The 12,587-nt window shown below is 34.2% G+C and overlaps 3 protein-coding genes across 3 annotated transcripts; 1 reads left to right on the forward strand and 2 right to left on the reverse strand.

Annotated features, from left to right (window-relative positions):
- The first annotated feature begins 1,176 nt into the window (after positions 1-1,176).
- LOC116345066 (glucose dehydrogenase [FAD, quinone]-like) lies at positions 1,177-4,988 on the forward strand. Its single transcript, XM_031774116.1, has 8 exons — positions 1,177-1,436; positions 1,508-1,649; positions 1,714-1,850; positions 1,954-2,909; positions 3,008-3,254; positions 3,345-3,474; positions 3,556-3,590; positions 3,665-4,988. The coding sequence occupies exons 1-8, from the start codon at positions 1,281-1,283 to the stop codon at positions 3,743-3,745; spliced, it is 1,884 nt and encodes a 627-aa protein (XP_031629976.1). The 5' UTR covers positions 1,177-1,280; the 3' UTR covers positions 3,746-4,988.
- Positions 4,989-5,303: 315 nt separating this feature from the next.
- Positions 5,304-7,462, reverse strand: LOC116343435. Its single transcript, XM_031771482.1, has 3 exons — positions 6,827-7,462; positions 5,923-6,748; positions 5,304-5,862 (listed from the first exon to the last, which is right to left on the reverse strand). The coding sequence occupies exons 1-3, from the start codon at positions 7,412-7,414 to the stop codon at positions 5,804-5,806; spliced, it is 1,473 nt and encodes a 490-aa protein (XP_031627342.1). The 5' UTR covers positions 7,415-7,462; the 3' UTR covers positions 5,304-5,803.
- Positions 7,463-9,627: 2,165 nt separating this feature from the next.
- Positions 9,628-11,485, reverse strand: LOC116344865. Its single transcript, XM_031773682.1, has 2 exons — positions 11,383-11,485; positions 9,628-11,220 (listed from the first exon to the last, which is right to left on the reverse strand). Exons 1-2 carry the CDS (start codon positions 11,425-11,427, stop codon positions 9,652-9,654), a joined length of 1,614 nt encoding a protein of 537 aa, XP_031629542.1. The 5' UTR covers positions 11,428-11,485; the 3' UTR covers positions 9,628-9,651.
- Between the last annotated feature and the right edge of the window lie 1,102 nt (positions 11,486-12,587).

Below are 12,587 nucleotides of genomic sequence, written 5' to 3' on the forward strand. Positions count from 1 at the left end.
ACATTCGTTTGCCAATTGTATCGACGCAACGTTGCACATTTTCCAGACCGAATTTTATGGCTTTTGGGTCTGTAATCAAAATCTTTTAATAAAAATGGTGAATGAACTTTTCGTTTCGGTCGGCATATAACTTACACTTTCTTGGCAATGCACTTCTGGCAATGGACAATGGCCCAGCTGCCATTACGCGAGTAGAGCATGAATTTTTCTTATTGTTCAACCATTCAATTGAACTTGCCGCGCTTTTTATTTTCATTTGATATTACAATCCAATACACGCGAATAACTACCAATTACATGATCGTTAATTAATTCGAAAATGTCGCATTAATTTAAAAAAAGTCAAGTATTTTTTGTTTCTTTAGTCCAATAATTATATGCATTTATGATGAAACTATAGATTATAATTAAGCAAATTTCCTAACTGATTTCGTGTGTTTCATTTGTTTGCTTTGTTCTCTCTATTTCATTCTTTTTGTCCTACTCTCTCTCTGTCTGTCTCCCCCTTTCATTCCTTCTGTGTTCACAGGTCGAAATAATTCATCGAACTCACTCATTTCGATAGTTCATTGTGTGGGATTTCGAGACACAATTTACGAATCAAAACCAAAATAACAGAAATTTCTAAAAATATAATGGGCCAAGAGAAATCCGTGCCGATTCGATGTAATACCTGTCATAGTTATTCCTCTACGAATAAATCTTCTGCATCACCGTCAGCTTCAGCTAGTAATCTACCGACATCATCATCTTCAACACACAAAACAGCACCCACCCCTGTTCGTTCCCCCTCACGTAGTACAACTAAATCCACAAAATCATCTCAGTCGTCTAAAAATACATTAAATACATCGCATACAAAATCATCATCTCGGCTTTCGACCACAACCACCAACACATCATCATCATCAACCTCATCGCCATCATATAAACGCATTGAAAACCAAACGAAATATCTTAATCATCAGTTGTATATTAAAAGTTATTTAGACATAAAAGAGGAAAATCGCGTGGTCGCAACACACTTTCAACCATCACACAACGGCATCCGAAATTATATGCCAAAAATTCTACTCGAACAAACGCCACCAACATCAACATCCGCATCGTCAACGTCATCCATCGAACAAGAAGACATCGACATTTGGATTTAAAAGCTTGATTACAGACAAAAAATCATTCAACTTTAAAGCAATTTAAGGGGGCGGAGGATTGGAACATTTCGTCGTATTTTATATTTTATTATTTTTTTTATGTCAATACTGTAGGCTGGGCCAAGTATGGCTTTTGCTGCAATTTCTAGCGTATTTTCAACTGGTACTTTATTAGCCGCACCGGTTACAGCGTTAAGTTTAATTCCACTACTTGCACTCGGCATTAATTATTATCGATATCAAAGCATCGATCCAGAAGGTAGACCAATCGATGCACAACAAGTTAGTACAATTTTCAATGCTTTTCCTCACTTGTACAGACAATTCAAATATTGAACGCTTTTCTCCTGCAGATTCGTATACAATATGATTTTATTGTTGTTGGTGCGGGGTCGGCGGGGGCAGTCGTCGCCTCTAGATTATCAGAAATTCGAAATTGGACCGTTTTGCTCATAGAAGCTGGCGGTGATGAGACGGAAATAAGTGATGTACCAGGTAATATTGCCTTTACGGAACTGAAGATGAAATTTAAATTAAAATCAAATTTGTAAATTCACAGCATTGGCTGGCTACCTACAACTCAGCGAAATGGATTGGAAATATCAAACATCGCCTCCACCAGATCGAGCTTATTGTCAAGCTATGATTGGTGATCGATGCAATTGGCCTCGCGGCAAAGTAATGGGTGGTTCATCGGTAAGTTTTAATTGAATGAACTTTCTTTAAACCAAAAAAAAAAAACACATTTCAAAGATTTGTCCCAAATGTGAGCGTATCATTTATTTCGTCCATGTCTCAGGTTCTCAATGCCATGGTTTATGTCCGTGGCAATAAACGTGATTACGATAGTTGGGCGCAACAAGGGAATCCTGGTTGGGATTACGAAAATATCTTGTACTACTTCAAAAAATCGGAAGATAATCGAAATCCATTTTTGGGCAAAAATCCATATCATGGCACCGGCGGTTATTTAACTGTACAAGAAGCTCCATGGCGTACGCCATTGTCATTGGCCTTTGTAAAAGCTGGCCAGGAATTGGGCTATGAAAATCGCGATATAAATGGTGAATCTCAAACTGGTTTTATGTTGACACAGGCAACCATTCGTCGTGGCAGTCGATGCAGTACATCGAAAGCATTCTTGAGACCGGTGCGAATGCGAAAAAATCTTGACATCATTATGCATTCGCAGGTGACACGAGTGCTATTTAATAAAGGTCGACGGGCGCATGGTGTTGAATTTGTGCGCGATGGAAAATTCCATAAGGTATACGCTAGAAAAGAAGTGATTCTCAGTGCTGGTGCTATAAATAGTCCACAATTGTTAATGCTCAGTGGAATCGGTCCATTGGATCAAATGATTGCACATAATATTTCACAAGTTGCCGATTTGCCAGTCGGTCATAATTTACAAGATCACGTTGGTTTAGGGGGTTTAACATTTGTCATTGATGAACCGGTTACATTTACACGAAAGCGATTTACAAATATGGGCGTTGGCATGGAATACATTATGAATGAACGTGGACCGATGACAATGCCCGGTGTTGAAGGTGTTGCATTTGTAAATACAAAATATGCTGATCCGTCCGGTGATTGGCCGGATATTCAGTATCATTTTGCACCAAGTTCCATTAATTCGGATGGCGGCGAACAAATTCGAAAAGTGGTTAATCTTCGTGACGGCGTTTATAATACCGTTTATAAACCATTGTTAAATTCAGAAACATGGACCATTTTACCTCTACTTTTACGGTAGGCCATTTTTATTTTATTTTTTTGAAATATTTGAAATGAACCGCTTCTCGAACAGTTTTACAATGAAAACAATCTCTTTTTCGCAACACAAACAGACCGAAAAGTTCTGGAAGAGTAACACTACGAAGTAAAAATCCAATGCATAAACCAGTTATTGAGCCGAATTATTTTGCACACCGTGAAGATATTAATGTTCTCATTGAAGGAATACGAATTGCATGTAATATATCCGATCAACCGGCAATGCAACGTTTTGGATCACGTTTACATCGGATTCCATTTCCGGGGTGTCGCCATTTGCCATTCGATTCGGATGAATATTGGGAATGCTCTATTCGACAGGTTCGATATCAAAAATCGTATACGATTTTAATTTGCCTTTATTTTGCCAAATGAAAACATGTTTTTTTTCTCATTTTTTCATGTGAATAGTTTACATTTACAATATACCATCCAACTGGAACAGCAAAAATGGGCCCAAGTTATGATGATGGGGCTGTTGTCGATTCTAGATTACGAGTTTATGGAGTTACTGGTCTACGTGTTATCGACGCCAGTATTAGTGAGTTATTTTTTTTATTCTTCTTCAGTCCTTCAGTTGTATTTGAAAAATAACAATAATGTATGGATTCTTTTGTTGCAGTGCCAACCATTGTTAGTGGAAATCCAAATGCACCGGTAACATTTTTGACGATTAATTTAACCATAAATGTTATTTGTCAATTGTTTTTTTCTTCATTTTTTTTAACTAGGTAATTGCTATTGGTGAAAAGGGTGCGGATATGATCAAAGAAGACTGGGGTCAACGCGCCAAAAAGTCAATAAACACCTGAGCGACTCCATGAACAAAGAGATTAGAATTTAGTAAATGGCTGATAAAATTTGAGACATACTCTCATGGGCCCAATGAGCATTGTGAAATTATACAAATTAATATAATGCGTGAATGCAAGATAAAATACTCTCTATCTCTCACAGATCAACATTAATTTATTCTCTTTAATTTATACCTGTAGATGAGAAAATATTCATGAAAATTAAATCAATTAGGTGTATAAGTGTTTGTTTGATATTTTGTACAATAATTTTTCATACCTAAAATTATAATAAAAGAAGCACATTTTTGGAATAAATTATGTAAAGAAACCATTCAATTTTGGATTTGTTTACAGTTGAACAGGCATACATTGGGACTGATGTGCAAATGACGTCTTTGATGAAAAAAAAAAAATCTGTATGCAAAGTGCCTTTGACAAAGAGAAAATTCATGCATATTAGTGCTGTATTTTGACAATTTTACGTACAATATTCCCATTCAGCTCGTTAAGTTAATAAGATACAGTTAACATCATTGTATGCATTTGTTAAAAGTTGAATTATCTGACAATATATCGGATGCATTTAATTCTCTCAATATCTGTTCTCTGTTGTCGAAGAAAAATTGAATATTGTTTCGATTTTTATTTGTATAAGAAATAAATTGAATAGAATATAAGAAGTGCCTAGTCAATAAGTGCATCATTTTCAATCGATAAATTTCTCAATATTATCAGCAGCACACACAACTGATGAATCGAACAATGTATGATGTTAGACGTTAATAACAAATATACCATTTGAACCTGCGTAGCACATATTACGATGTACATTTTTTTTCTCTCTCTCGAATTGTTGTTGGTTTTTTTCTAAATAACGAAATTATAACGGTTCAGTTCATAAATAGGGAAATGTAAATGATTGAAGGCGCTTTAGACTCAACCGCTCAGATGCATTAAACTGATAATGATGTTGATTGATCATTGAATGGAAATCATTTGTTTTGGCGAAACAAAAACACAAAAGTGAAATGAATATATATAAAAAAAAACAAGACTGATTATGATTTTCAAGCAGTGTTGAATCACGTCTGTGCTACTATGGCTAAAAATGGAAGAGTTGTGTTAAATGTAATCGAAGTTGAAATTGATGAAAACGAAATGAGGCGATTATCAGCACAATTTAATGTACATATAGGTTGAAAACGAATGAATAAATTTATTGCCTGATTATTTTTACAATAAAAAAAACTTCATTTCATTGGGTCTTTGTTTTGATTGTATATATGTTTGCAGTGTCACTCACGATCCAGGTAAGTAAACATAGAAATGAAGAAAATAGATTATTAAAAAAAACGCAATATATGATGCATGGCGCCAATTCATAGCCACTTGCAAATCAGATGGGCGTATATATACTGAAAGGAAAGAAAGTGGTTTTACCAGAAAATCAAACGCAATATTTAATCGGTGAATAGAAAACATCTATTTGGAAACAATAAAGAACACTTGAATTTTATTTATTGTATAAAAAAAAATATTTATCCAACAGTTGTTTCCATGGTTTACCATCTTAAAAACAGTTTATACTAAACGTCTTTGATTATTTGTCGCTCTTGTTTTTGATGTAGATGATGATGATTCATTTAATTCAACTAGCAATTCCATCCATTTCAGTCGTTGTGTATTACCCAGCAAACAATTGATAGGGCAAATGCATCCATTATGAAGCACATATTGACGGTCGTTTTCGGGGTTAGATTCGTGTGTAGTTTCAGTCATTTCCATAGGTTTGGCATGGTGGAACATTCAGGTGTGAAAACATGGAAAAGGGGAAAGACAACCATTAGTATCAGTTGAACTGGGTATAAAATACTTTTTTTAAATTAAAAACTTTACTCACCTACGGGCACTCCCCCTCCGTACAATGTTGTACTATTGTACAACTAGACCACAAGACTTTATATAGTCTGTTCATGTCTAGCTAAGCTAACTATAATAGTTAAAATATTTTATTTTATGTAATTTTTTGAATGTATGATTAATTGATGATGTTTGTTAGTTGACATTGTTGTTTTAGTCCGGCGGTCTTAACAATGAAACTGACAATGGTACATCAAAGATCCGGCAAAGTCCTATGTAATTTAAAGCAAATACATTAAATAATGAATATTCTGTTTCCAATTGATTCATACCTTTGAGCATAATGCATTTTGCTGCAACAATATCTCGGTGCCAAGTAACTGTTTGTGGAACAACATCATCATCATCAACATTTAATGGCCAATTTTTGTAGGTAACTTTAACCTTTGACATTAAACGCCCAGTCCGAAGTTTTTCGTTCACAGCCTCACGATTGCCATCGATAATTTGTCGCTTAATAATTGCACGTTTTCTTCTCAAAACACGTCTGTTGACCATTGACACAATGATATCTGGCAGTCCAGCGACTGAATCTGGCAGGCCATCAATCTTTTTCGCTCTACAATCGTAGCACACTTTAAATCGATCATCTTTTGTGTGCCTTGGAAAACGTTCCTGACAATTCGCGCATGTTTGTGATGTTCCCCATTCATCTTGCATTTCAACTTCTGAATGTCCAAGTTTCTTAATGATCACACAAAACTTACGCGATCCCGGACATCTTTTACGCTTTTTTATTCCAAACGGTCGATCGGGTTTCATCGTCCAAGCACCAAATTGAACCAACGACGGTTTGTTGTTTGTCACACGCACGGCGATTTGATCATTTACTCTGGTCGAGCGAATGTGATGGTCTAAATCCAGTCGTGCATATTCACGCGTCGCATAAGCTGCCATTCCTTTTCGTAACATTTTAATGCGATATTCAATGTATGATTTCCATGTTGAATTACGTGGTGATGGTGGACGATATGGGTATGTTTTGAGATGTTCCTTCTCTTCGATATCAAACCATCCAGCCAACTTTTTCGCTTCTTTGTCTCGTTTTTTCTGCTGAGTTTCCCAATGAAAACGCTGGTTTGGTATTATAATGTTTTCCTTCAAAATGCAAAATGATACAAAAAACTATGAGTTTCTATTCAAAATCATTTCAAATTACATTTCAAAATATCTTACCTCAACAGCCGGCTCATCAGGTGTTTTTTGAATGTTGCGACGCACTACAGTTAACCACGATTTTTCATTCGGATCGATTCCAATGATGTATTTCTTGCCAATGAGTTTTTCCGGCCCCCGATTCGCTTGGATTGTTTGCTGTGGTCGTTGTTGTCGCTGTGGTCGTTGTTGTCGCTGTGGTTTCTTGTACATTATGGATATTGAAACACTATCGGTCAAAATCTGATGATGGAATGGTTTCGATTTGCCCAATTTATTTATTTTACCGACATCGAACAACATATTCCATAGACCTGATCGATCAGTTTGGGTGTAGTACTTTAAATTTCTCTTATTCATCCGGTTGGTCCGCGTATTGAGAAAAGAAGGCACCAAATCAAGCTCGTTTACAATTTTATAATACAAGTCCTTAATGTCCAATCGCACGTTTTTCAAATGGTAGTCGCATAATGGTATAAGAGCAAAACTGCTTATTTTTGGTGGTCGATTGATTGTTGGCTCTTGAAAGTTCGGATTGTTACGAAACATTTCATGAATGGTATTCCATTGTTCGGCATGACTGTGATACACTTCTATTTGCCGTTGCATTTGACCGAACAACCACAGTGATTCAAACCAACGATATTTTGCGAAAAATTTCATATTCAGTGTTCCCGACCATCCAATTTCAGTCAAATCTCTCATTAAAATATTGAATTTTTCAACGCGTTGTGGATCCACATTATTACCATTTGTTAAATTCTTAAATCAATATGAAAACTCTTTGGCATTTCTGATGTCGATGTTATCAAATCTTGAGCCATTGTGGAATCGATTGCGATACCAACAACGCATTCGAAAAAAATTCTCAAGTCGTTTTTCACACCATGTGTTGGTATTGGTTTGAATGTTTGTGATATATTGTTTATAAAAATATCTCAAACCATTTCCCAACTTTTCATCATCTGGCCATCGGAACTGTTCTTCACTGTTTCTTTCTACCATGAAACGAAACTCGGGCAATATCCGATATTGACTATTAATATTGTTAACGTGTTGGTTTAATACCGCTCTGAAACAATCGGCAATGAACGAGCTTGGATGTGGTTGCAAAAAAAATGCACGATCGTCATTATCAAGTGCTTCATTCAAAATAAAAAGAATAAAAAGTGATGCCAATGCTGCCACTTCTGTCATTTGAACACTGCGCTCGAATAGCATTTTGGTCACAGCTTCTCCAACTCTTTCAATCCGTTCATGTTGTTGTCGCAGGATTGTTTGAAGTCCACATTTTATTACAACGTATTTGCTTTCTTCTGGTTGATTATCATCGAGCTCGTCGTCATCCATGTCTTTTTCTGTTCATTCTCAAAAAACTGATTAAATTATTCGAAAATAAAAAATAGACACAAATTTAGAAAAAAAATGCAACAAAAATAGCATAGATTACGAATAAAATGAGATCACAATTTAAATGACAATCACTTATATCACAATTCAAATAAATCACTTCTTACCTCAACGATGTCACTCTGTATTCTGATTCAAATGATGAAATGTTTTCCAATATTCCGCAGATGAAAATTTTGTTGGAATATTCACCGTCAATTTTATGAATGCTTTCTTATTTTGAAATAACAACAGAGACAATCTCAAAACCAACAGTGAATTTATCCGTTTAACATCGAACAAACAAAATCATTGGAACAAATGTTAGCCAAAAACAGTCTATGTATTTCGGATGGATATCCATCCGAGATATTTTAGAATATCTGGATATTCAACGCAACTGCACAGCGCCAGAGCTGTGTGCGTCGCAAATAGAATCTACGGTATGTCGCGACGTATATGTGTATCAAGTGCCGCACGTACACAGTCACACTGTGTCTGTATTTTACGTGTAGCGACATACCGTAGATTATATGTGCGATGCACATAGCTCTGGCTCTGTGCAGTTGCGTTAAATATCCAGATATTTTAAAATATCTCGGATGGATATCTATCCGAAATACATAGACTGGCCAAAAATGACGACAAACAAATTGTTTCATACTCTAATATAAACACTCACACATAATTCTCAAGAATTCCTTTTACAAGCAAAGCACAATTTGTTACAAACAAAAAATGAGAACACACTCATATCACAATTCAAATGAATAACTTCTTATACTATATAACGCTGTGTCCTGATTAAAACGATGAAAATGTTTTTTTTTTATTTTGAAATGAAAACAAAGACTGTCACAAAACGGACTGTGAATCTTTCCATTTGACATCGAGTGACTTCTACAGTTACGTTCCAAACACACCAAACCGTTGCTAAAATGACGATAAACAAAAAATGAATCTCATGTACAAGAATTCCATTTATTAATCACTGAATTTTGTTTTTTTTTTCAACACAATGGCAACTTAACCATAATTACTTACCTTATTCTTAACAATAACTTCAAAATATTTTGATGCGAAAAAATCCCTATTTAGTTCGGTGCCGGAATTATAATTTCATACATTGTTCAAAGAAATTAATTGATACGATGCAATGTTTACGAAGCACATTTTGAATGTAATCAGAAAAATCGGCTTCGATATGATACACACCAATACACACAGCTACCAACTGTCAAATGTCGTACACATTCAAACATGTTTCGAATTCGAAATTCGAATTTGAATTATGAAATAAAAAAATGTTTCTGAAACTAAAATCAAATCAAACAAATCTAAAAAAAAGGTACATTTATAAATTTATTTCACAGTCACTTGAAATTCCTACGCAATGTTTTTTTTTATTCATGCACAATCGAAACACACAGAGAGAGAAGAGAGTAAGATTTGTATTTTCATCCTCTTTTTTTTCCGGTTTGTTTTTCAAATTTCATTTGCTTAAAATCATTTAATTTTAGTTCAACTAGAAAGTCTATCCATTTCAGTCGTTGTGTATTATACATATGTAAAATACTTTGAACATTCCCAAGATATTTAATGAGCTGTTCTTGTTGTTTACGTAATTTTCCCAACTCCTCAATAGCGTTGGTTGTCTTTTGCAACGTTGCGGTTGTACTTTGTAAAAAATCTGTCATCAACGATGATTTAACAAAATTGATGGAATTATCAAGGGTCATTCTTGCTGCTTCTGCTTCTTTTATTCCCTTATCGAAGTTTCTATTGAATTTTTCATAAATGGTCTCCATTGTTGGTCGATATTTGTCAACACGCTGCACATGATTCTTGTTCGGCGGTTTTGGATTCCACTGTTTAAACCAATTTTCGAACGTTTTATCATATTTATTGGGCATTTTATTTGAAAATCCGTAGCAAATTTCGTCGTTAAATTCCTTAATCATGACAATTTGAAGGATATTAACCGATTCAATTTCTTCTAATAAGTAACTACGAGCATTTCTTCCCATAACCGTTAGATTTTCTGGTATTTTGGAAGTTATCTGCCCAATTATAGTTTCATTCATAAATTCGGTCACAGGTGTTTTGAGTTTACTTTGAATTTGATCAATGTTGTTGGAAATTTTAAGTATAAAATCTAATTTTGATTTCATTGCGATTCCACTTTTGGCCGCTTTAGCATAAAAACTATTTAACACCAAAGAGATGGTCAATTCTTCGTCTTTGGCCATCAATTGTCTGATTGACTGTCGATTCGAGAAAGGCGAATCTCTCAAATTAATCAAAAAGTCAAGCCATTTTGAACGTTGTCCATTGTATAAATACAAAGTGCTTTGTACATATCCAAGAGATTTTATCAATTCCTCTTGTTGCTTCAAGATTATTTGTAATATCGGTACTAGATCGTCAATTGCTTTCATTGTGTCTCGTGAATTTTTTAGCTTTTTGATACCATCAAATGACGTTTGGCCCAAATTGATGTATTTATTAAGTATTACATTTGCGTCATTTACGGTTTTCATTCCATTTCGAAACATTCCACAAAAATCTTCAAATACTTTTCCCAGCATTTTTCTATTTTGTTCGATTTTTTGCAAATGTTTTTTATCGACTGGTTTCTGGTTCCATTTCTGATACCAATTATTAAAATCCTTATCGTAATTGGGCAATTGATTTGAAAATCCCAAGCAAATATCATCATTTAATTCTTTAATTGTTTCTATCTGGTGAATATTTATCGAACCAATTATGTCGGATATGTATTTGCGGGCATTTGTTCCATTGATGGTCATGCTTTCTGGTACTTTTGCCAATACTTGACTCATTTTTGTGGCATCCATAAATACGTTTACAGGAACTTCAAGCTTAGTTTTGATTTGCTTGACATTATTCGTAATCTGGAGCATGAAGTTCAATTTCGTCTTTATGGGGTTTGGACTTGCCGTGGACGCTTTTGCATAAAATTTATCAAGAACCATAGGAATTGTCAGATCTTGGCCATGGATCAACTATTTAAAAAAAAATGAATGTTATTGATGAGATTGAAAACAAGAAGAAATCCGGTAGAATGAACATTTCTCAAATCAAATAATAAATGAACTCAATTTGACTTGGTTAAAAACATTTTTAAACAAATACCAAACAATTTCCTGGCTACTAATAGTTCATACCTGAGTAAATAGTGATAAAAAAGTCAGAAATAAAATCGTCTTCATTTTGGTTTTCACTCGAAAGTACAAACTTTTCTAATGAATATCATGTGAAATGGGTACCCTTTATATACAGTCATTTTGTTTATACGTAAATTTTATATTATTATTGTTTTCGTAATTTAATGACAGAATGTTTTTCTATCAATTCTCAATTACACAAATATGATTCAACTTTTTGTTGATTTTAAACATTCCATAATTTTGAAAAACATCATCACAATTTCACGTTGTATTCAAGGTTAGAACCAGTGTATAAGATCAAAATTGAAAAAGCCTCACTCGATATATGAGTCAAGGGCAGTGTTTTTTTTAGATCATTTTTTTTATCTAGATCAGATTTGAGATCAAAATCTTAGATTTTTGATCTCTGTGTATCTAAGCTTTTATATTTATCTCAGATCGAGATAAATCTAGATTAATCTCATATCTGATCTGAAATATACTTTTAAATTTAAGTCCAAATGGGACTTGGGTAAACAGGTAAACAGCCCTTGTGGAAAATTACTGACTGGCTTTTTTTGGGACGTTTTCACATTAAACCGACTGAGATCGAAGTCATTTTAAGTTGATTTATTTGACTTTATTAGACTATATTAATATAGCGTGTAACGTCCCACGGAACCAAAAATTTGGGAATACACTGAAATTATGGTCTATGTTTGGTTGCAGCAACTCAAATCGCCGTGAAAACTTGTGAATATTATTTTCTTATCAATATAAATAATCTCACAAAGTTTAAAGAAATTTCAATCAAAAATATAGCTCAATGGCTAACCGAAAATTTTGTATGGGAGGTATCCCTAATATGCATTGAAATTTCTTTAAACTCTCAGAATGTAATTTTCTTGTGGAAAAAACAACCTGTGTAAAGTTTCATGTCATTACGCTACCACAAGGCATGACTCCTATACAAAAATATTTTTTTTGTGAATTTTTGTATGAAAAAGTCTGTGAAAAATTGATTTCATCTTAAAACTAACGTCATATTCGGCCCGAATCAGAAAAGAATGCTTTTGAGTGTTAAGCTTGTAAATCTTAGATATCTCTCGTTAGATACAGATTTTTGTATCCAGATCCCGATAGATTAGATTTATTATACCTTTTTTCTATTGATCTAAGATCAGATTTAGATTCGATCTATCTAGAAATCTATCTAAAAAATC

The sequence above is a fragment of the Contarinia nasturtii genome, unplaced genomic scaffold (assembly GCF_009176525.2).
Source record: "Contarinia nasturtii isolate CC-2019 unplaced genomic scaffold, AAFC_CNas_1.1 Cnas_scaffold_129, whole genome shotgun sequence".
NCBI lineage: Eukaryota > Metazoa > Arthropoda > Insecta > Diptera > Cecidomyiidae > Contarinia > Contarinia nasturtii.